The sequence below is a fragment of the Marmota marmota genome, unplaced genomic scaffold (genome assembly GCF_001458135.2).
Source record: "Marmota marmota marmota unplaced genomic scaffold, marMar, whole genome shotgun sequence".
Classification (NCBI taxonomy): domain Eukaryota; kingdom Metazoa; phylum Chordata; class Mammalia; order Rodentia; family Sciuridae; genus Marmota; species Marmota marmota.
Window position 1 is genome coordinate 44,472,715 of NW_025999932.1, and position 26,111 is coordinate 44,498,825.

General features: G+C 35.6%; 1 protein-coding gene across 1 annotated transcript in view; it reads left to right on the forward strand.

Moving 5' to 3' along the window:
* Positions 1-26,111, forward strand: part of Vwa8 (von Willebrand factor A domain containing 8) — a gene marked incomplete at its 5' end in the record, with an annotated part of 351,798 nt that overhangs the window by 115,904 nt on the left and 209,783 nt on the right. The window contains 5 exons of the mRNA XM_048800562.1: positions 1,763-1,923; positions 4,184-4,297; positions 15,416-15,584; positions 17,309-17,386; positions 22,475-22,590. Of these exons, the coding sequence (XP_048656519.1) occupies positions 1,763-1,923; positions 4,184-4,297; positions 15,416-15,584; positions 17,309-17,386; positions 22,475-22,590 (638 nt within the window). The remainder of the gene's footprint in view (positions 1-1,762; positions 1,924-4,183; positions 4,298-15,415; positions 15,585-17,308; positions 17,387-22,474; positions 22,591-26,111) is intronic.

Genomic DNA, 26,111 nt, shown 5'->3' on the forward strand with positions numbered 1-26,111 from the left:
GGCGGGGGGGTCGGCTCTGCCCCTCTGCAGGTTGCTGGGCCTCTTCTGCCTGTGGGTCACAGGTCCACCTACCTTGCAGGCGCGCGGCAGCTCTGCTCCTCCCCCAACCAGGGCAATGTGTCGTCCATGCTGGCGGGCCTCTGGGCCTGTTCTGCCAGTGGGTCGCAGGTCCGCCTGCCTTCCAGGCGCGGTTGGCGGCTCTGCCCCTCTGCGGACCGCTGGGCCTGTTCTGCTGGTGGGTCGCAGGTCCGCCTACCTTGCAGCCGCCCAGCGACTGTGCCCCTCCCCCAACCCGGGCGATATGTCTTCCACGCTCTGCCCCTCCGCGGGTTTCTGGGCCTCTTCTGCCGGTGGGTCGCAGGTCCGCCTACCTTGCAGGTGCGGGAGGGGGGGGCTCTGCCCCTCCGCACGCCACTGGGCCTGTTCTGTCGGTGGGTTGCAGTTCCGCCTACCTTGCAGGTGCGGGGGTGCGTCCAGGCTGCTGGGCCTTTTCTGCCGGTGGGTCACAGGTCCGCCTACCTTGCAGGCGCGGGGGCGGCTCTGCCCCTCCGTGGGTTGCTGGGCCTGTTTTGCCTGGGGGTCGCAGGTCCACCTCCATCAATGTTTTATCTACTTAAAAGTTTCAGTGGTTATCAAAGAATTTACAAAACACTTTAAATTTTTGTGTAATGTTGACTGTAAAAGTTCAGCTTGTTTGATGTATGTGGCATAAAATGTATCTGAAGTTGCTAACAGTAAAGAAATTATTGCCTTCTATCTTAATATATATAAGAAAAAATTGTTCATGTTGTATGGCACTAATCTTTTACAGTAGATTTTTATATATCATAAATATTAATTGCTGAGAGCCATAGCCAAGTAGGAATGACACATGGCATTTTTGGTTGAAAGGTGACACCGGCAAGCCATTGAGATGATAATGATTATGTTAAGATGTGCATTTAATTGGAGATTAGACCCCTGCTGTCTGCCTTGGCCTGCTCCTTTGGAGCTCTCGTGGGACTCCCTGAGAGTTCCCATTGGTTGGGGAAGTGCGGTAGGAGGGAATTCCGGAGGAGGGATTTCTTGTTGGTAGTGTGCGTGCGTGGCATTCGCGGGAGTTTTGGAAATAAAGTTTGTTCCTGCTTGAGTGGCTCGTGATTTTGTGCCCAGCCAGACTGCGGCAATTAATAGTTTGCTTAAGCCTGTTACACTATTTTAGTGCTAGCATATTGTATGTGTACCTTAAAAATTTGCTTGTAAGTGCCATGCTATTGTTTCTGAATTCTTGTACCTCATCTGATGACTGTCCTCCTAGATTTCCTCTACTATCAAGCCTCTTTTAAATATAATTAGTCACTGTGATGGACTGTAGTGGCTTTTCAGGAGAACTCATCAACTGCAAGAAAATGCACATTCTTGATAAGGATCTCTGAAGGTTGACTTTGCATAGTCTCTCATTTTAAAATGGAATCAATGCATTTTACTCCCTGCAGGAGGGGAACTGAGTTAAATTCCATTAAATTATTGCTATTATCTAAATGAACTTTTTAAAAGAGAAGGAAATGCTCAATAAAAGGAGAAGGGGGAACAAATCCTCACTCTTACTATGTAATGCTTACAGATAATAGGACGAAAACCGTAAGCTTTCTGAAAATCTTTCTTTTCAGTGAATTTGAGAAGATGACTTCCCAGTTGTTATATGAAATAATTTGTACAGAAAGAGGGCCAAATCCATGTCTTAAAAATTAACTTTTTTTGTGATTTCTGGAATTTGTTTTAGGATATGACAGCTCGTGATCTGCTCCAGCAGAGATACACACTTCCAAATGGAGACACTGCCTGGAGGTCCTCACCCCTTGTGACTGCTGCTCTGGAAGGCAACCTGGTCTTGTTGGATGGCATTCACCGGGTCAATGCTGGCACACTTGCTGTATTGCAGAGGTTTGTATGAGTCACACACTCATACACAAAAAACCCCAAACACACAAATATGCAGACACACACCATGTCGACTTAAGCAGCAGACATGGATTGCTCCCATTTTTTTTTTTTTAAACTGGGTTTCTACATCTTGAAAAGCTCATATTTCCGTGTCCGAGTAGAATGTGAGATTACTTATTTTTTCAGATATATTACAGCACAAATCCAAATAATGAACATTTTCGGAAATGCCATAGCCATAACTTTTTTTTTCTTCATAGCTGAAAAAAAATTCTCAATAATTTTGAAGGACTTTATATTTGCAGATTTACATATGCAACAAATTACAGAGCTGGAGTTTCTGTATTTTTTTTAGAGTTATAACTTCACTAGTTACAAATTCCATATTGATCTGGATCTATATTATTGGTTGATTTTGTTGGAATCTTTGTTTTTTGAGAAAGAGAAAAATGTAGCTTTAATATAAAATGTTTTACCTATTTGATTATATTGTATAGAGATTAGAAAAGCTGACTTTGCAGTAATAAACTTGAAAATTTATGTCACCATTTTTTAAAAAAATTATTTTAGTTTAGATGGAGAAAAATATTTACATATTCTTAAAACTTCTGTAGAATTTAGTGTTGAGAGAAGCCTCTTCATGTGTAATTTTTGTGGAAAATATTTCTACCCTGTGTCATTTTAGAAAAGTAATTAGTGATATTTTTTATTCTTCTTGGTTCTATGATTTTTGGACATTGATTGTCAACTTTGAATTATAGGGAAGAATCAAATAAGTGCAATAAGCCATTTCCCCAACTAACTATTCAAAAAGTTTTTGTCCTTGACAAGATGCAGATAGTATATTAAAGATCCCAAATGTATTAATTCTAATTAGATTTGAACACATTTAAAATACTATCACAAACTTTCAGTGATTTACCATAAAAATTTTATACTTATAATATTTTTATCTTCCAAGGAGAAAAATGTGTAGACAAAAAATAAAATAAAGTCACCTTTTATTTACTGTCTCTTGAATGTTCAGCTAAGCAGGAATAGCAGCAGCAGCAGCTATCATTAATTGAGTACTTACTCTGTGCTGGACATTGTTTTAAGACAGTGCTTCTCAGGTTTTCAACCTTGGAATTACTTTGTAGGTTGGGAATTTAAAAATACCGATGCCTGGGTTCCACCCTCACAAATTCTGATGTTAATTGGTTCAGGCTGAGGCTTGAACATTGGCATTTTTAAGCACTTCCCAGAAGAACTTAATGTACAATAAAGATTGAGAGCAACTCTGTTAATCATTTTTTATATTATTCAATTTTCATAGGAACTCTGTGAGGTTGTAAAATTATTGCTTTAATTTTGTAAAAGATAAAAATGTAGAGATATTACTCCCTCTCATTCAGGGAGTAAAATGCCAAGCTAGAGTTGAACCCAGGTCTGGCTGAGTCCACTGCCCATGCCCATAACCTCTGCATTATAGACCCATAGAATGGAGACTATGTTGCAGCTCCTAACATGGGTGTCATCAGACTTAGTGGTTGGTGCTTTTTGACTTTTGCAGCACCTGGAAGACAGTGCTGTTTCTGGTGTAGATGGCTAGGCCAGCATCAGAATTAGTATATGAAATAGCAGTGTAGTGGGGCTGGGGCTGTAGCTCAGTGGTAGAGCACCTGCCTTTCATGTGTGAGGCACTGGGCTCTATCCTCAGCACCACATAAAAACAAATGAAATAGGGGCATTGTGTCCAACTATAACTATAAATAAATAAGTAAATACTTAAAAAAAGAAATAGCAGTATAGTTATTTCATTATGAAGATTTTTGATATTTAAAATCATCTAATTCCAAAGATAGAAATATTTTGATAATACTTTCCCTTAAAGAGTTATATCAGATTCGGGTGTATGTGACAACTGCCTTGCTCAGTAATATATACCCTATGGTAATTCTGAGACACTCATTCAGCTGTTTCTTTTTGTCCCTCTTCTCCACCTCCTTGCCACTCTTCCTCCTCCTTCTCCTCTCCCTCCCCCTCACTGGCTACATCTAGTAGTTATGACTGTAGCTCTCTAGTACAGAAAATAAGTTTTGCCAAATATAACAGCACTAGCCACCTTGAAATTTTGAAAAATCCATCTAATGAAATAATTTGACTCAACTACAACCTATAATAGACATGATTAAAATGTTGATCTAGTGCTTCTATTTCTAATAACGTCACTGTTCAGAACTGGCTAGTTTGTTTTCTGACATTCCCTTTATCCCACTAGGTTGATCCATGACCGAGAGCTTAGCCTCTACGATGGTTCTAGGCTGCTGAGGAAAGACAGATATATGCGTTTGAAACAAGAGCTGCAAATGTCTGATGAGCAGCTACAGAAGAGGTAATTTTGAGTGCCCTATTGTTATTGGTAATTTATTGCTAAGTAAAATAATGTTCATTTTTTTCCTAAACCTAGGGTCAAACCAAAACATCTTTGAAAAGCTTAATTATTTGGTGTTCTGAGCATGATAAAAGTTTGGGACTCCCTAAAACTTGCGGTTGCTATCCAGGATACACACACACACACACACACACACACTCTCTCTCTCTCTCTCACACGCTTTGTCTTCTCAAGCTTCTTTTAACTAAATGCCTAAACTTTGGTTTTGTTACCGAAAGCTCTGTCCTTGTCCCCAATGTCAATCCCGTAATGAGGACACTAATTTGAGAAAAAGGAAAAAGAACTTTTAATGCTTTGCTAGCAAAAGAGAAATACAGGGGATTCCTGTCCAGGAGGCTGTGATTCTGCCCATTAAGGGCAGCAGGGAGCTTTTAAAGAAGTGATTCAAAGGCTACATTCCAGGGTTCTCTGTTGGAGTTATGATTCACTTGTTAATTTGGGAGATAGTCATTTTTGAGATCTTGTGGTACAATCCCAAGTCTGAATGACTTTGTGGGTATATGCTCAAGGACAGACAACTCTGCTTAGGATGGGGAAGAACACCCCCCCACCACCACCAGTGAGATTAGGGAGGTGGAGACATCAGGAAGGAATAGGGAGAGAGGAAGAGAAAGAAAATAAGTCACAGTGGCAGAGTAGCAAGGGCTCTACCCAAAGCACAAAGTGGACCACTGTTACAATGTTAAGAAAGTAATGCCCCCTCTTTGTCTTACCAATTCAGTTTGGTCTCATTCTGTGTATTCCCTCAGCAAAACAAAAGCTGGACCCACAATTAACTGGATCCATTCTCCTAGGAAGTCTTCAGTTTTACCCAAAAAGGATGCCACCTGATAACATGTTAACCCAGTGTGGCTTATCAAAATCTTCTTCCAGGGATGTGACAAAAAAATACGATGGGTGAGACTTGATTGGATCCTGGAACAGAAAACAAAATGAAAGCAGCTATAAAAGACAATTAGGAAAGGTTAAATATCAACTGTGTATATATTACATGATGTTAAATTCATATTAATTTTCTAAGTATCACAATGATATTGTGGTTATACAAGAGAATATTACCATTTTTAGGATGTGCTACCTGATATTTCTAGGGATAAAGTAAAATATATATAAAACTTACTTCAAAATGTTTCATGGGGAAAAAAAAGAAAAAAAATAGATACATGTGTGTATGTATGTATACAAACCACACACCAGAGAAAGAAAAGAGACAGATAAGTGAGAGCGAGAATACAAATGTGATAAAATCTTAATAACTGAAAAAAAAATCTAAGTGAAAGATACATAAGCCCCCACAGGGCTTGCTGCCACATTTTAAACAAGAAAACCTTACAAAAAATAATGAAATGTATTTATTATTGAGTTTATGTTTTTAGTGAATTTTTGCTTTAAAATTTCCTTGCAATGTTTTCTTAGGGGGAAGTGTTGAATTCCTTACTATCTTTGTATAAGTTTTTAAACATCTCACTTGATTATACAGCTGCTTATGCTTCTAGGGCATACATTATCAAATTTCTGTAGCCCAGAAAATGGTCCAATTGAGGGTTTAAGTTCTAAAATCCTTCTCATTTCATACTTTTTTTTTTAAAGAGAGAGAGAGAGAGAGAGAGAGAGAGAGAGAGAGAATGAGAATTTTAATGTTTATTTTTTTTAGCTTTCGGCGGACACAACATCTTTGTTTGTATGTGGTGCTGAGGATCGAACCCGGGCCGCACGCACGCCAGGCGAGCGTGCTACCGCTTGAGCCACATCCCCAGACCAACATTTCATACTTTTGATTTATAACATTTGGCGTTTGTATATTATTTGTATGTGAATCACAAGTCAGGAAAGAACTCATATTTTCAGAGAAATAAATAAAAGCAACTGGGCAATAGCTCACAGCAAGCCTGCCTGGAAGTTTCCCTTAAGACATCAGGTTCATTGATCATTATACTTGACACCAAATGTCCAGGAAATGACAATTCTTTTCTCTGAAAAGAACCCAAGTTCTCCTTTATGGTCATAGCAGTTTTACAAATAAAAACAAGGAACAAAGTGGCCCTTAGCATCACATGCTGGGTTTGGCTCACATTCTACAATAGTACTTCTTTCTCAAAATTTTCTACCTGTGTTGTTCAGTTTTTTCTCTTTCACAAACGTAATCCTGCTCACCTCTATCTCCAAAGGAGGGAAAGTAGAGAGAAATCATAGCAATACTTGCTTTCTTTCATTAAAATTTTTTGTTTGACTATTTACTAGTGTTAACCAGGTACTGAAACTAGAACCTGATAGTGTTTTATGAAAAATGCTTGTCTCCTGTCATTGATTCTATGAAAGTCTCTCATTTCCCTCTATTCACTTCCTAAAGGCCACCACTTTCAACTCTTCGTTTTGGTATTTACCTCTGTCACTAAGCAATATGCTTTCATTGGTATCTCTTTCTTTTCTTTATTTTTATTTTTGAAGTACTGGGGATTGAACCCAGGGGTGCTCTACCAATGAGCTACATCCCAGACCTTTTTACTTTTTATTTTAAGACAGGGTCTCAGTAAGTTGCTGAGGCTGGCTTCAAGCATGGAATCCTCCTGCCTTAGACTTCAAAATAGTTCCACTGATATTTCTTGATTTATTCTTTAGTGTTGTCAATTATATATTGATTTTCTGCATGGATAATTAATGTTTGGCTCTTTCACTGTCTCTTTTGTGTCTTTCTATCCACCCATTCTTCCTAAAGAGTTATATAATTTTGTTTAGAACTTTGTCTAATTTTTACACAATTATGACAGCATAAGAGTATATACATCTGATTCATTTAGTATACTATAATCATTTCTCCTTTATACATACCTCTTTTTTTTCCTAAAATTAGTAATTATTTGCATATGTAGAGAGATATAAATAATTGCAATCCAGTTTTGCATGTTAGAATAGAGATTTGTACAATAGTACTTTGGGAGCACTGAGTGGGGAGACAAGTATTTTTTCATAAAAAGATAAAAAAAAGTGTTTTAGTCAGATTTTTCACTTCTTTGACCCAACAAGAACAAGTTTAGAGGAGGAAAAATATATTTTGAAGCTTACAATTTCAGAGGTCTCTGTCCACAGATGGTTAGTTCCATTCCTCAGGGCTTAGGTAGGGCAGAACATCATGTTGGAAGTGTCTGGTGGAGGAAAGCAGCTGGGAACAAGACATAAAGGGGTGTGTGTGTGTGGGGGGGGAGAGCACTCCACCCTCCAAGGACAAAATATATATCCCAAAGGCATGTCCCCAGTGACTCACCTTCTTCAGCCATACCCTACTTGCCTACAGTTACCACTCAGTTAATCCCTATCAGGGGATTAATGCTCTGATTAGGTTAAGGCTCTCATAACACAATCATTTCATTGTGAACTTTCTTACATTGTCTCACACATGAGCTTTTGGAAGACATCTCACATCTAAACCCTCTTTTTATGTATGTCTCACTTTTTCATCTCAAACACTTCCTCTGATGTCAAAATCTCTCAGCATATTGAGGTACGTCCTATATTTATCAATTACATCTTCTATCAGTTTCACCTTTCTCCAACAGAGTATTCCGACAAGCACTTATCTGGAGTTATTCTTCTTCTTTTTTTTTCTGTGGTGCTGGGGATTGAATACAGAGCCTTGTGCATGTGAGGCAAGCACTCTACCAACTTATTCATTCCTCATCAGTACTCCTCCTTTGTATCCAAGAAACAATATTTTCTAATGATATTAAAATGTTATCTCTTTATTTTGTTGTTAAACATTGCCATGTTACAGAATCTGCTTCATTCTGATGGTTTGGGATACTAGTAAATTTCTTTGCCTTTTCCTGGTTAACCTTGATTTAATTTGGTAAACTATTTTTGCCTTTCTCTGAATAAAAATATTCTCTTTTACAATTATAACATTTTACAATTGCAACATTTCTTATAAGTCAGTTGGCAGTATTTCTTTCAGGACTGTATTTATTATATAACAGCTTATTATAACTGTGTTTATTGCCTAACAGCTTGACTAGAAGGACATAGTATGGTATAAAAACAAAGAAATTTGTACTCAGCAAATTAATTTACATCATGAATTGTTCTTGTGAGTAACACAATCTGTTATCTAGCATAAGTTGATCTTATATGCTGTCCATATCTAATATGTCACTCTTGGCTACAAATTAGAAACTCGTGACTTGAATTGTCTATCATTTAACTTCTGTACTTAATCACAGAACTAAAGTTCAGCGATGTGAAAACTATTTTTATAATATTTAAACAAACTCAACCTTTATTTTATTTTTATTAATGCTGTGTTTCCTTATGGGAGATTTTAAGATAGAGGAAAAAGGTCAAAAGTAGAATGACAAGAAAATTTTTGTTTTGTTTCTTAAAGGGGAAGGGTTTTGGAGAGATGGGGAGGGTGTTCTGGGTTGGTATGTCAGTTGCAGTTGTCTAAGTTTCCATAGTCTTGCATAAAAATAAATCTCCTACCTCTGGGGATCAGGATTCTAAGAACAACTTCTACTAATCTGTGGAGTAATAACTCCTAACTTTAAAACTTTTGTTCCAACTACAGTATTGGGTAATTTTGTTGAACAAGAATATCATAGAGGCAATCTCCACAGTCAGTACTCTCTGGGTACTCAGGTGATTAGAATAATACCCAGACTAATGATTTGGTCGGATTTATTTGGAGATTATAAGCTTTTGTTATTGATTATTGGCATTACTTCGCTCTTTCAGGTTAAATATTTATTGAATGCTAACTCTAAGATGATATAGTCACTTCCTGTTGCACCACATATGAAGACAGACAGATATGCAAACAAATAATTACAATGTAGGTTTTAAATATTAGAGTAGAGGTCTGTACAAGGGGCCATGGGAACACAGGAGAGGAAGTGACTAGAAACTGCCTTGAAAGTTTCGGGAAGTCTTCAAGTGCTGTTTAAGTTGGCATTTTCCAGGGTTTTCTCCTAAACCTTTTCTTTGGACAGTCCTAGTCACTCTTATATCCTTACCTGTTGTTGGTACAGTGAGCTTTCCTCAAAATCTCTTTACAATTTAGTTGTCTTTCCTAAGACTACTAAATGTCTTCCCTGAGGTGTTGTGGAGAAAATATGAATTTATTTCTACCAACCTACTATTCCTCTAGAATTCCTGACCTTAGTGGACAGAGCCACTTCCTATCCATACACCTAGCCTAGATGTGTACAGTACCCAGCAATTAATTTGATTACATCACTCTTTAAATCCTTCAGTAGTTTTCATCACCTGCAGTGCCCAGGGCCAACATCTATATATGTCTTCTATGCTGCTTTATTCTTCACCTCTCAGGCCCAGTGTAGCCAACTTCTGTTACTCCTGTTAAGACTCACCTCCACTGTGAAGCCTTCTGGGATATTACTGTAACTCTTTCCTAGACCAATGCAGGTTTAAGAGCATCTTTGCTTTTAGGCATAATGTGGTAAATTTAGATACATGGTTCTGCTTCAAGGTAGGAACAGTTTCCAATATTGTGTTTGGCAAGATTTCCTTAGTTACAAGTAGCAAAAAATTCAAACTGTTGCAAAAGGGAATTTATTAGTACCTCATATGGTAAAATGAAAGGCAAAGATGAAGTAGAAACTGAAGAAATAACCCGAACCTGGGACTTTGATGTAATCAGGACTTTCTGTCTTGTTTCTGTACCTCATCCTTTTGTTTCTCATGACAAAATATGTGGCACGTAGTAGACTATTTGGTGAGTAATTTTGAATGAGTGCGTAAATCTTAACCTGGAATAAAGTTTAGAAAACATAGGTAAAGTTAATTCTATTAACAAAATTTTGGGTGGCCTTGTGTGCTAGCAACATTTCCTCACGTAAACCTACTAATTAGGAATATTTTGGTGCCCTTTGATGACAAGTCTGATAGCATAGTATTCCATAATTAAGAGCTGTTGGCTGTGTGCTACCAATCCTTTTCAATTTCATGGCACGAAACCCACTTTCTAAATAATTATATTTGACTCCTTTGCCAACCATCATTGTTTACTAGTTTATACCTAGGATCATACACTTTGATCATTTCCAGAATGTTCTACAACCTTTTACATTCTTAGCAGGTAATTATATGCCTAATAACCTTTAGAAATGTTAGGAACTCTTGTTGCAAGATCCTAGGAATTCTCTGGGTATGGTGGTTAGAAAAACAGTGATAGCCACATTCATTAGATATCAGTCCCACCTGCACTGCTTGCAGGAAATAAGAACCACAATAGAACTGTTTCCTTTCATGAGAGAAACTTATTTTGGGGAAGGAGGGAGTACAGATACTACAAGCTGCTAAATACTACCAGCTGCTAAATGTGTCCCTTCCTGCTGATAGCCAGAGCATGGATGAGAGAGATGAGTTAATAGTTCATTTCACCAGGAAAGGGCTTCTGGTTATCTCAGGGAAGCAATACAGATTGTGGCCTTGCCTTGGTTGTATTTAGATGTGCTCTAATATTTTTGTATTTTCATTGAATATTTTACAGGTATTGTTTGTTATTGAACATTAAAAACAGCTTACAACCTCTAGGTCTTCATTGATTACTGATGAAATGTAATTGGACATTTGAGCACAGTCCTTAATGAATTAGGTTCTCTGTACCCTTTTGCTTTTACTCTTACCCATGTTTGAAGATAGTTAGGACCTAAGCATTCTCCTATGTCCCAGAAATTTTAACATCTTTTTTTGCTAGCAAATTTGTCTGTGTAAATTTTTAACCAAATTCAATATAGATCCAGGATTTTATACCAAAAAAAAAAAAAAAAAAAAAAAGAGCAATAGAAACTTTGATTTTGAAAATAATCCTGTATATTTTTTTATGGACAAGGAATAATTTTAAAAACCTATGCCTATGTAGGTATAATTATTTTGCTATATATTTTCTCAGTTTGTCCTTTTGATACAGATAATACAGGAGATCATTATTTTCAGTTCTTATCACTTTGGTTTTTTCTTGTCACAAAGATCTTCAAAAAGTTTCTTGTAGCCAGGCATGGTGGTGCATGCCAATAATCCCAGCGGCTCCAGAGGCTGAGGCAGGAGGAACATGAGTTCAAAGCCAGCCTCAGCAAAAGTTAGGTGCTAAGCAACTCAGTGAGATCCTATTTCTAAATAAAATACTAAATAAAGCTATTGATGCGGCTCACTGGTCTAGTGGCCCTGATTTCAATCCCCGGCACTCCTCCCCCCCAAAAAAGTTTCTTGTAGTACTGGTAATTGACAATAATTAATATTGTCATTTATTTGTTTGGCATCTGCTTTCTTCCAGGTATTACCCTAGATCTTGTATGGTATAAGGAAACATTAGAAATGTGTCTATGCAACTTGCTTTGTTGCACAGAAAAAAATGAAATATGAGCTATGTATGGAACTATGCAACTTCTAGGTTCTGAAATGGAACCATAAGTATAACAGCATGGAAGGCCAACTTAAAAATCTTTTTCCAGCCCATGATTGATGTCATTATAGAAACCTTCTGTATAATTCTTTCAAGTGCCTTAATATGTAAATTCAGAAAAAATATGCTATATAATGTCTTTCAAAAGATGGGAGCTTATCAGTGCCTTTTTTATTTATTAAAATCTTTGTTGAGGTATCATTGACATGTCATAAACTTTATTTAAAGTGTACAGTTTGATAATTTTTGATATTTATATATACTTGCAAAACTATTGCCATAATCAAGATATTGAGTACATATATAATCTCCAAAGTTTCTTTAGACCCCTGTGTAATCCCTCCCTCCTGCCCATTCTCATTGTCTTCTGCCATCCCCAGGGATCTTCTTCTGGTCACTATATATAGCTTGTATTTTCTAGGGTTTATGTAAATGGAATCACACAGTATATATTCTTTTTTGTCTGGTTTCTTTTATTCAACTTAATGATTTGTGATCATCCATTTTGTGTATCAGTAGTTTGCTCCGTTTTATTGCTGAGAAACATTATAAAGTATTTTAGTCTCTACAAACATTTATGCCGAGGATGGTAGCACACATCGACAATCACAGTGACTTAGGAGAATTGAAAGTTGGAGGCCAGTATGGACAACTTTCTTTCTTCCTTGTCTCAAAATTAGAAAATTAAGGGGCTGGGGTTTTAGCTCAGTGGTAGAATTCTTGCCTGGCATGTGTGAGGTGCTGGGTTCGATTCTCAACACCACGTATAAATAAATGAATAAAATAAACATACATCAACATCTAAAAAAATTTTTTTAAAAAGAAAAAAAAGAAAGATAACAAGGCTGGTAGTGTGGCTTAGGTGGTTGTGCCCCTAGGTTCAAACCCAGTACCAGAAAAAAAAAATTAAAGAAACACCTCTGTCTACAAACATATTGACCCCAATATTTCAAATGTTGACCCCAATATTTTATATCTTTAAAAATCCTTTTAAAATACATTTTTGCTTTTTAAATCTTTAATCCTTAGGAAATAATGCCCATGTGAAAGTAACCATCTTTTTTGTTTTATTTGTTGTTTTGTTTTTGTCATTGTTAAATTCTAGTAAAATTAAACCTAACTTTGATTTTAAATTTTCGTGGTGCTTGTTTCCTTATTTTCAATTATGAACCAATTTCTTCAGCCTTAGTATTACCAGTGGTTTGTCAAGTCACTCTGAAGTCCATGGTAAAACTTCTGCTCTCTAACTTTCAGACTTGGGGAATCTAACTTAGTTCAGAAATAACTCTCTATATAACCTATTTGTATGTAAGGAAGTTTTGTGGGGAGAGCCTAGAAAAACTAAAAGTTTCTTCTCATCCTGTTATTCAGTAGTTTGGTGGTTGTTTTTATTATCAGAATAGCCTTCTATGCCCAACACATCAGCTGTCTCAGAAATGCCCCCTCCAAATCTGGCCATCTTACTGAAGTACCTTGTGAGAATCAAAATTAAAGAGCAAGCCACAGACAGTAAATATCTCAGGCAATAGCTCTATCACCTTATTTAAATTCAGGCCACCTCCCTTGTTCTCATAGTACTTGCTTCCTAATCTCTTAGTTTAATGATATAAATTGGGCTTTCCTTTTTGCCTTGCCTGTTGGATTTCCTTTTTTTTTTGGCAGTACTGGGGATTGAACCCAAGATGTGCTCTACCAGCCCTTTCTTTATTTTATCTGGAGACAGGGTCCTCACAAAATTGCTGAGATTGGCCTCAAACTTGCAATCCTCCTACCTCAACCTCCCGAGTCTCTGGGATTACGTGTGCACAATACCATGCCTGGCTGCCTGTTGAATTTTGACTCTGTTTACTCCCTGATTTGCTATCCCTCACTGTCTTAGGTAAAAATCTACATCTACAGCTTTAATTTTGTGCATCCAAACCAGACTTTGTATCTCCCATCTTTTTTTTGTCCCCACTAGGAGTCAGAAGGATCAAGGATGTTATCTCTTGATGGGCCTTGAGGCAGAGTGATCTGAATTATAACAAACTACTTAGCTAAAATAGAAAATGAAATAACTTGCCTCTTTAGCTTTCTGATCTCAGGATGTCCCATGCCCATTTTCTGGTATATTACTAATTACTAGCAATCCTGAATTACCATGCTGCCCTCAGGACTTTCAGGCACTATCCATGTTGTTATCCTTCCCTGTTTTCCCTGAACAACTTTTTGGGACAGATCATTCCTCAGGCCCTGCTGGAACATCTTTTTTTTAGACCTAGATAAATGAAAGGATATCAGGTAGTTTTTATGAATCCATCCAGGTCTTCTATATGGCTATTTCTAAAATTGCTTTTCCCTGGTTTAAAAAATTATGCTCTCTAAAATTATTAGATGATTTATGTACTGTAAAATTACAGATCATGTAATGAAGGACTTGGTAGACCACTGTATTGATATGACTTGCTCTTTTTTGAACTCTTCAAAGTACTTATCTGATTCTTTTCACATGTCCTACCTCCCAGTATTCTGGCAACCTAATCATTTAATTCAGGCACCAGTGAAATAGTTAATGTTGGAATACAGTTATATACTGATATTTTTATTTTTTCTGAAAATCTTGACAAGTATTTCACTTTTTACTTTTCCTCAGCATTAACTATATTACCCTCTAAAAGCAATATTTCTGATGGGTTTTTGAGTAGAATTGATGAAATCTGACAATATTTCCCACATGCTTAGATTGTAATAAGTGGTTTCCTATTGCTCATCTACAACCATCTCAACTTATTTCACTAGCCATGGGAAGTCTTATCTTTTTCTTCTATGTGTACTAAAATGTTTATATGCCTTCTCAATTTTCGTAAGAGAGATTTTTTATGAACATCACTTTAAAAATTGTAACATTTCTATAATGATGCCAAAAGAATAGATTATGTTAAGCTTTGGTTCTCTTTGCTTTTTTTAAAAACATTTTTTGGTGCATTATAATTATATATAATAGTGGGATTCATGCTTACATGTTCATAACATGCACACAATGTAACAATTTACTTTGGTCTTTTTCATTCCCCAGTATCTTCCCTTCCCTCCCTTTTTATTTTTCTTTACCTTTTTAAAACCTAAGTATTCTCTTGCTGATCTAAAGTTTAAATTTAATCTAACCTCCTTCAGCTGCTTTAATTTTTTGTATTTGAAAAAGTCTTCCTATCCTGAATCATGCTTCTTGGTCTTTCTATGATTGACATAGAGTGGCCTCCTTGCAAGACAGAAGATTTTGAGGAGATTTTAAATAAAGAAAGAGAGTGTGTATGATTAATATAAATGTGATAAAGATAATTAATATGAACTAAATGGGATTTTAGTTTAAGGGACTTCAGGGAAAGTTTTTGAAGGTATAACAACATGTTACAAGCAGTGATTTGTGTTAGGACTGGAGTTTTGTAAATAGACATTGTACAACATTTATTAGTATTAGGTAATTATGTTATTTTTCTTAATCTTAGGATCTTGGGATACCCTGACTTTTTTTTTTCTAAACTCATTCTTTGAGTAACAATTTGGACATTAATAGTATGATAGACTTATCATTGCCTACTTTCCAATTACCATGACCTAATCTCTAATGTGAACGTTTATGTTTTCTTGTTATTTTTCCTTTTTAGATCCATTTTTCCTATACACCCTTCCTTCAGAATCATTGCCTTGGCAGAGCCCCCTGTTATTGGAAGCACAACACAGCAGTGGCTGGGACCAGAATTCTTGACCATGTTCTTTTTCCATTACATGAAACCCCTTGTCAAAAGTGAAGAAATACAAGTGATTAAGGAAATGGTAAGAGTAAGGCCAGTGATAGCCTAATGCCTATAGCTGTTCTCTTTCTAATGTACCCTAATACATGCTGGGGCAGAATGGGGCATTTTGTCTTTTCCTCCCCATTTATTTCCAAATATTTTCATATAATAGTATAAGTCAATGGTTCTTAACCTCTTAACATTTTTCAGAATTATTTGAAGGGTTCGATAAAACACAGATTTTTGAGCTCCATCTCTTGTTTTTTGAGTCAGTAGATTTGAATTGGTATGTGACAATTTGTATTTCTGACTAGTTTTCAGGTGATAGCTGATGCTACTGGTTTGAGGACCACACTTCTGAGAACCACAGGTGGAGGCCACCTTTCCCCTATCTTATGCAGAGTTTTGCAATTCCTTTCTGATTATATTCAGTCAGAAGTGACTATTTTAACTTCCTACTGAGAAAAGGCCAGATATATAGTTAGTTCCTTAGATTTTAGAGAAAGTACTAAGTAGTCCTGGTTCCCTCAGGACTATAATCTTATACTTACCTGCCTAGTCAATTGGTAGCTTCTGATATGTGGGTGATCCATTGTTGAAATGTTTGCCCTAACCAAGCATTGTGTTTACCACTTTGTAGTTCTAGAACTGTGCTATTCAATGTGATAGCATTAGCCACACTAAACAAAAAATTTTAAAGTCAGTTTCTTAGTCACCTTTCAAGTACTCAGTAGCTATGTGGGATGTGTTGACTACTGTATTAGCACAAATAAAGAAAATTTCCATCATCATAGAAACTTCTATTGGCGAGTGCTGTTTTAGATCATTAAACATGAACATTTTACATAAATGGATTCATTTCCTTTGAAATACCAGAATGAAATGGTTAATTTTAGGTATTGTGAGCATGGTTGTGTACAAGGCTTTAGGGTTCAGCAACTTGACTCTTAAATGTCAAATCTACTACATATTAGCTTCTAGATCTTGGATAAATTAGTCACAGTTTCCTCACCTGAAAATGGGGATAATACTACATCTTACACCATAGGATTGATTTAAAGAATAAATAAGGTAAAGTATGTAAGGAATAGAATTAAAATTCTAAAAATTTCCATTTACTTAAGTGACCCAAAACACCCTGAACAGTGTACTTTCAAAATGGTCATATTATGCCAATCATCACTGTAACATCATTTCTATTCCTTTTAAATTAAAAATTGAAAGTTGTTGATTAAATTCTTATAGTTTAAGATATTTAGTTACATTAAGGTTTATAATAGTTAAAAGCAATCAATGTCTTTTATTTGAGCAGCTGCTCTCCTGAATTGATCATGGCCCTCAAGTATGAGGATTAAAATTTTTTGAGAAAAAAGGATACCTTGAGCATTCTTTATACAATAGTATCTTATGTTACTTAGTAGACATATAGACACACACATATAAAGCAATTTGGTTTTAGTAATGAAAATGCCTAAATCAGAGCTTTCACAATGAAACTAACAAAACCAGAAATGAAAACATTTAATGGTTACACTATATGTCAGTTTTTAATTGCATTAATTGTTTTGTTTTATGCTGGTGATTAAATTGTATATGGAGAAGAGTAGCTTCACACTGACTCATGAACTATGTATGTAACTAATAATCATGTACTTTCTATAAATGTAATTCTAATATTATTTGCTAAGTAGTCATCATTTCTGGCCAATTGAACAGATAACCTAATTATTTTTTCTGATTTTCCTCAATTCTCTCATAAAATAGGTCCCAAATATTCCTCAGGAAGCCTTGAATAAATTGTTATCATTTACACACAAACTCAGAGAGACCCGGGATCCAACGGTAAGTCTGGGCTTTGCCAAAGGATTTTCTCTTGTTGACATGCTGTTGTTTTAAAATCTGTTGTTAAATTGGCAGTTTTAGCCTTTATCTTTGGTTTCTCCTGTACATATGTTTAACTATGATTTCAGTGATTTTAACATTTTTTTCCAGATCTTTGTGGCTCATGTAGAGGATGTAATTTTTTACTTTATGGGAATATTTGGGGCTCTTGGGGTTCTACTTTGTTCCCTTCATCTCTTTCACTGAGCATCAGCATCTATTCTTATAGCTGTGTCCTGTTTCTAACCACACCCAACCCCTCTGTTTGTATTTCTATCCCAGGATGGCATGTTGGAAACATAAAGTACTATCACTTTCTAACTCTGTAACTCTGTGTTCTCATCTGTAAAATGGCAAAATTTCCATTTATCTCATAAGAAAGTTGCAGTGATTAAACATTAAAATTTATGTAAAGAATCTCCTCTTTAGTAACTGCCTAAAAAATGTCAGTTTCTTTACTTTTCAACTAGATAGCTTTGAGATTACTATAAATTATCTAGTACAACTAAGCTATCTTTCCCCTTGAAATTGTGTTCCCAATTTAATTTCCTTTAATAATCTACCAAATTACCCAAGTTAGAAAGCTTGACATTTTTAATTCCTTGCATTTCTTATGTCTTCTTTTAATAGGAAAGTAAATCTCACCAATTTAGCATCTTTAAATGTCATATCTCTTCTTTGATCTAGTGTCAATAATTGTTCTCATATCAGATTTCACAGTCTTTCTCCTGGGATATTGGTATTTTCTCTCTACTGCTCTCTTTACCAACAATTCATTCATCAAGTGGTTGTCTGTTATTTTCCTATAGCTGTTATAACAAATTATCATAAGTTGTTGGTTTAAGAGAATAGAAATTTGTCTGGTGGACAACAAAATTTATAAATCAGTGTCATCCAAAATCAAAGCATCAACAGAGCTGTACCCTGGGAAGCTCCAGGGGAGAATATCTTCCTTGCTTGTTCTGGGTTTTGGTGGCTTCCAGCATCCCTTGACTTGTGACCTCATCATGTCAGTTCTGCCTCCATCTTTTTGTCACCTTGTCTGTGTATTTGTGCCAAATTTCCCTCTGTTTTCCTCTTACATAAGATTTCATTTAGGGCTCACCCAAATAATTATCTCCTTATTTCAAAATCCTATCCTATCTGCAAAGAAAACTGTCATAAAAAATGACGTTCACATATTCCAGAGATTATGATATGGATACCTTTGTGTGGAAGGGCTTAGGGTTGGGGGACCCTGGACCATTTTCTAGATGTCACATGTTTCCTGTTAATTAACATCTAGGGCCTCATCTCCAACTTCTTTCCCCCCTACTCATTCTTCAGCTAGCTGTATTGATCTCTTTGCTATTCCATGAACACAGTATACCTGCCTCAAAGCCTTTGCTACTTGGCATTTCCTCTGCCCATGTGTCTCTTTCCCAGATGGCTGCACATTTACTCCTTCACACCTTTCAAATTCTCTCAGGTGTTACTTTTTAAATGTCATATTCTCTCAGGTGTTATTTTTTAAGTAAAGCTTTCTTAAATTTCTTCTCTATTTTATTCCTATCTCTCTTTCTACCTTAAGGTTTTTCAGAGGACTTATATGACCTTTGGACACAATAGACATGTTTTAGTCACTTATTTTTTGTTCTCTGTTTTCCCTCACTTGGATTTTTATCCCCAGCAGCATTTGCTTTTGTTTGTTTTGTTCCCTGTGGTATTTCCAGAATCTTGAACTTCGCCTGCAACACAGTAGGTATTCAACAGGTATCTGTTACATAAATGAATGAATGAGTCTTCTTTATTGTCCTTGGAATGAACTTTCTCAATCCATTTATGGAGTTCTTCCCTTTCTTTAAAAGTGTTAAGAGATTCATTCTCTTTGCCCACAGATTAAAGACAACCCCTTTTTCCCAGTCTCATTTCCTACAATCTCTTTTGAAGCTCCCTCAGCTCTGTTCACACATGGCTTCTTCCTGTTGTTTTTTTTTTGTTGTTTGTTTGTTTGTTTTGACTCTACCACTAGTCTGCTCTGTATTATGTCTGAAATATGCTTTCTTCCCATCCACTTGTCCCTCAGATTCCTTATTCTCTCAGTTCTCTCATCCTCCTTAGGCAGAAGTAACCTCTATCTCTCATCTGCTTTCATGACACTTGGTGTATACTTCTGATATTGAGACATTGCCATTGTATTAAACTTTATTTTTATATCCCCAATTAATATTTGAACTTTTTGAGTCTGAGTCTTGTTCATTCTTTTATTCTTATTTCCCAGGCTGGTTGGTACCTGGCACATAGTAGACACTTAAATCTTTGATGAATGAATGAATCAATGAATTTGTTAAGTAATTACTTATTAGCTGTACACCCTTACATTTTTCTCTTGACCTGTGATCTCATCTGTTAAGTTTTAGGAAAGAAATAATTCTTTAGGAGAAAGAAAGGTTATTTTAATAAGTTCTGATAAGATCTTTTATATTTTTAAGCTGGGTACTAATAATCATGTTAATAATATAAAACCCTTTTTGGTGTGTTTTTAAATTGCATAATCATGGTAACTAATGCTTCTCATTCTCATCCTATTTTCTACAGATAAAACTGTAGTTAGAAATTTGATATTATAAATGTTAAATACATTAGGAATTTTAAATTAAAGTATACTCTCAATTTTTAATCAAAAATATGACAACAGAAATTACTAGTCTCTCTATTCAACACTTAAATGGCTCAACAGATAGCTTAGTTCTGATTTTTTTCAACACTGTATATTATTGCAAAACATTTTGGTTCCATCAACTGAAGGAGTTATTATTCTTCAAATCCATGAGAAATCCTCACTGAACACTAGAATTAAATGTGAAGTCTGAACTCAGTGTTATGTTTAGAATGAGATTAAAATGTTGTATCCTAGAAAGTTACCTGAGGGTTTAATAAGACTCTTGTCATCAGAAGCCTCTGTTGGGAGTTTAAACTTTTTTCTTGATTAAAATAGGAAAATTTCATCGTGCTAGATATTAAGGATAGGGATTTCTAAGTTATTTCTAGCCTCTGATACTTTCAGCCATACTGGCTGAATCTTATCATTAGTTCCTCTCAGTTGGAAAGTCCTTTGAGATACTTGTTGCATCCTTTCTCTTCATGTTTGCTGCCATAATTGGACTATAGGATTTTGTCTTTTCATAGGCAGATTAATGAAGTAACTTTCTGTTTCCTGATTGTAGTCTCTCTGTCCTTCAACTACTTTACATATGGCTGCTGATTTAAGTCGGGAATTAAGCCAGATAATTTGATTCTAAAATCAGGGTACTCCTTTGCACAAAGTTCCCTTTCGTTTAGGAATAAGGTCAAACTCCTCAGAGTGTCACCCACAGGTCTTTGATATTTGAGAATAAGCCTTTCAGCAGGGCTCTATATTAGAGCTGTGCTGATGTCCTCACAGCTTACATGAATTTGTGTTCCATTTGCTTTCATGCCTTTGTTGTAGCAGTTCTACTGCCTACTGGAACATTTTAAGCCACTGTAGCGGTTGTCAACTGTTCCACTTATTTTAGCATTAAATTACATGCTATTTTGAATTGAAATTTATGGTTTCTTATCTTTAAATATTGTCTCTATGTCTAGAATGCAAATTTATTGAAAACAAGCATGCACCAAATGTTTGCTTGTGAATGAGTTCTTTGAAATTTAGAACATGTTGTTTAATAAAGGATATGTACTAATAACAGTAGATCAATATCTTATGAAGCTGAAGTTCATGAGGAAGGAAATAGTCAATAAATTTTTCTTCTTTGGGACTTACAGAGATGACCTTAGGTGAAAAGTTTGAACAAGAAAATGAATGTGAAATGTGTCTTTGGCTTTCTCCCCTTATCTATTTTGAACCCTTTGTTAATTTTATAGAATCTCCTTTATTAGGCACTTTGAGCCATGTTAGTGCTCCTGTCACCTACTACATTTCACTCTTATCTTTGGTGTGCCCTCCCAAAGGTCCAGTTGCTTCAAAAATCCTTCTCTGGTTTTCAGTGGAAACCACTGTTTTCCTAACATTGCCGATCTGAGTTGAGAATTAGGCCATTAACAATCTGGCTCATTAAAATTATGGTAATGTCTCATCCCTTTCATCTATTTGATTTTTTTTCATTGTGAAGAAGGTAACTATTTTAATGATCTCTGCCACCTGTTGAGCACTCATATTTTTCAGACCTGTACTAAGTGCTTCAAAATCTTTTTCTAATGTAATTCTCAAAACAACCTTAAAGGTAAGTGTATTATCATTGCCATTTCAAAAATGAGGAAACTGAGGCTTGGAAAGTTTAAATAATTTTGTGAAGTTCATACAGTTAATGAAGATTCTGACTTATCAAACTCAAAGCCTATAAACTTTACCATGATATTATGGTATCTGCCAAGAGAATTTCAAGTTCAAGTCGGCAAATGTTTATTGAGCACTTACCATGTCCTAGGTTCAACAGGAACAACTCTGTGAGTGGAATCTGAGAAAGTAAGAAAAGAAAAAGAAATTATTCTGACAGTAGAGGGGAAGGATTTCAAACATCAAGCTGCCACACAAGATAACAAACTGATTTACACATCTATGGTCAGCACCCTAAAATATTCCACAACTCCTTTTCTCTGGTTCAGAAACAAGAGATTTCCTTAAAGTTCTAGGAATTTTTAGAATACCTTAACAAATTAGGGGAAAAAAAAGAGAAACAAATAGTCATTTGTACATAGGAATTATTTTTAAGACAGGTATGACCTATGTTGTATAATACCCTTCACCTATTCACTCTCCTCCACCCCAATATGTGAATATAGCACTTAGCACAATTAAAATAACTTGAATTGAATTGATACTTTTTATATTGAAAAAAATTGCCTTTACAGATATTTAAAATGCAAGTTGGTTTGTTTATTTTTATTTGTAATTCATTAACAGTGCATATTTAATTTAAAGTTGGCCTTATCTTTCAGGAGTAATGAATTCTGCTGTGATACCCATTTAAAGGTTATTTAATAAGTTGAAGCAGGTCTCTTAACAGACTTTCCTTACCTTTTTGATAGGCACAGTCCTTGGCAGCATCATTTTCTACTCGACAATTGTTGCGGATTTCTCGTCGGCTGTCACAGTATCCTAATGAAAATCTTCACAATGCTATTACAAAAGCTTGTCTTTCCAGGTAACCATACTCTTCTTTCACACTGACTTCAAGTCTTTGGATCTTTGCTAAAACACAACATAAATTTAATTGATAGTCTACATTCACAGGTTCATAAAAAGTATTGGTCTGAATATATGAATATTTCAGCCTAGTCATCAGTCATTAGAATTTACTTAGTATAATATATTATGTTATTTGGGCATGAAAACAATTACAAGGCTGGGGGTGTAGCTCAATGGTAGAGTATAAGCTTAGCAGGTATGAAGCCCTGGTTTTAGTTCCTAGCACCAAAAAATAAAATAAAATAAAATAATAATAATAATACAAAATTTTAAACAATTTTTTTATATTTGTTTTTTAGTAGTAGTTGAACAAAATACCTTTATTTTAATGTGGTGCTGAGGATCAAACCCAGGGCCTTACACATGCTAGGTGAGTGTTCCACCAGTGAACCACAACCCCAGCCCCAAATTTTAAACAATTTTAAGAAGTATTTTACATATGAGAAAACTGAGTCACTTGCTCAGATCATGGAGTAGAGGTCTGAGACTTGAATGCTGGTTCATAGGTCTTCAGAGCTAGGGCTTTTGTGCATTTTACTTATCACCTTGCAAATTTGCCTTGGAATTTTCTATGCTTGTTAGTACTGCCCTCTTCTCTAATTTTAACAAAACTAAGATGTTTTAAGTCTACACTAATAGTTTTCATACCAATGGGGAATGATTATAAAACATTGACTTATAGAATTTTCTTACAGAATCACCTTTTCATGAAACCATTTTAAAAGAGTAATAAAAAAAGATTAAGAACAATCCCAGTTAACATAAAATATCTTCTTGAATACAAATCTTATTCTTTTAAGTTGATATTAGGTCTTGTTTAATTTTTTTCCTTTTTTATGTTAACTCACATAAAATATTTTTGAAATATTAAAAAATGGTTTATTAGATACTATATTATTTACCAAATATATTTTCACAGTAAGTCCAATACTAGGTATGATCAGGAAGCATCTTTTTTTATACCTACAATATGTTTGAGTCATCCTGTAAGCAGATTCGTTTGTGCTCACTGTCTCAGTAGGTACATCATGAAAATGTTAATTTATGCCACTTATATCCCTGTATTAAAGGGCTCAAATTCATTATAAGGGTCTCTCAACAGCTGCCCACACTGACAAGATGAGCTGGGTTCAAAATAGCTGGCTGCAACATTAAGCTAAGAAAATGGCAAGAAATCACACAACACAGAAGTAGATTTCATGTCGATGGTAGGATGTCTCTGCAACCTTAGGGTCAGCATCCACCCTGAGGAGCACTGGAAAGAGAGCGTGTACCAGGAATCTATTTTTATGGGTGGGCGACCCACAAAGGAGATCCAATGGAATGTTTTTCACCAAATAAGGCAGGGGATAATGTTTCAAAGGTGAAGTCTTGCTTTGTGATGTCTTGTGGTCAGCAGATTGATTGACATCTTGGCAAATCACACCCATCTCAGGTGCTGTGTGGGATCATAGGCAGAACAGAGGAAAGGCACACTTACAGCCCAATCAGCGCACAGCGCCAGACCTGTGATAGTTCCACCATTTGACCCAGCTATCCCTCTCCTCGGTCTATACCCAAAGGACTTAAAAACAGCATACTACAGGGACACGGCCACATCAATGTTTATAGCAGCACAATTCACAATAGCTAAACTGTGGAACCAACCTAGATGCCTGTCAGTAGATGAATGGATAAAGAAAATGTGGTATATATACACAATGGAATATTACTCAGTAATAAAAGAGAATAAAATCATGACATTTGCAGGAAAATGGATGGATTTGGAGAATAGAATGCTAAGTTAGCCAATCCCCCAAAACCAAATGCCGAATGTTTTCTCTGATATAAGGAGGGTGACTCATAGTGGGGTTGGGAGGGGAAGCATGGGAAGATTAGACAAACTCTAGATAGAGCAAAGGAGAGGGAGAAGAAGAGAGGGAGTAAGGGGTGTAAGAAAAAGATGATGGAATGAGATAAACATCATTAACCTAAGTATGTATGTATGTATGTGTGTGTATATATATATATATATATATATATATATATATATATATATATATGAATGAAGACACGAATGGTGTGAATATACTTTGTATACAACAATATAAAGCAGGGGATAATATTTCAAAGGTGGAGTCTTGCTTTGTGATGTCTTGTGGTCAGCAGATTGATTGACATCTTGGCAAATCACACCCATCTCAGGTGCGGTGTGGGATCACAGGCAGAACAGAAGAAAGGAGCACTTATAGCCCAATCAGCGCACAGCACCAGACCTGTTATAGCTCCAGTGCACATAGTTCACACATAAAATTAAAAAACAAAAACAAACAAACAAAAAAACAATCCCAGTAGGCCCAGAGTGTTTTTTTAGACCCTTTTCATATGTTCTAATATTTTCATCCTTCAAATTCTATTCCTGTGATTTTTATGATAGTTATGCATATTGTCCATTATTCCTTGATTAGAGGAATTAAAAAAGAATCAATCTATTTATGGCTTAGGATAATATGAAATGGTCCTTTGTAACTCTTTAATGTAATAGACAATTTTTCTTTTAGTTAAATTAAACTCCTTAATGTTGCAACTTGAATTTGTTTTTCCTGTGGTGTATCCAGCTAAACTGAGACTCTCCAGTGACTTTAGAGTAATTTTTTGAGACATAACAAAAATGACTCCTTTCCTTTAACTAGAATATGAGATTTCCAACGAAAATTTGAAAAAAGTCTTCAGTCACCTATTTTTGAGTTACAAACTGAAGAAAATATAGATAGTTTAATTACCTAAACAATATTTTGTCTTAGGTAGGATTTGTTATAAATATGAGATAATAGAAGTTGACACTGAGTACTAAGCAGTGTAAACAACTTTGAAGCTCAAGGAAAACAGTAGTATGAATATGTTAGAATGAACTAGCCACACCTCCAAAATTCTATGACCTGTAAGATATAGGTGGGCAATCAAATCAACTTTCGGTTTCCTCTGTTTAAAAAAATACAAGAGTAAATACAGTAATGAAAACTGGTTTAGTAAATAAACAATAGTGATCAAAATTTGGAGAACTAATATCAACTATCTTAAAGCATCTGAGAGAGCTGAATATAGCTCAGTGGTAGAGCTTTGAGCCTAGCATACACAAATCTCTGAGTTCAATTTCCAGTACTGTCAAAAATAAATAAATAAAATAAAGCATCTGAGGATGTTGATAATTGGCAAAATTTAACTTATTACTAATAGTCATACAGTCTACATAGAAAATGTGAGAAAATTTTTAATAAAGGTGAGAAAGAATTAAGGAATTGATTTTCATCAGATGTTTTATTTGGATAGATATTTGAGAAAACATTAAAAGAAGTAATTTCAGAGTGATTCCATATTTTTCCTTTTATATGAGACAGAAAACTTCAAGGATCTTTTTTAAAACACTAATATTTTTAAAACATGTTGAATTAAAAGAGTTTAGAAGCCATTGAAAAACATAAGCAAGATAAACTGAGG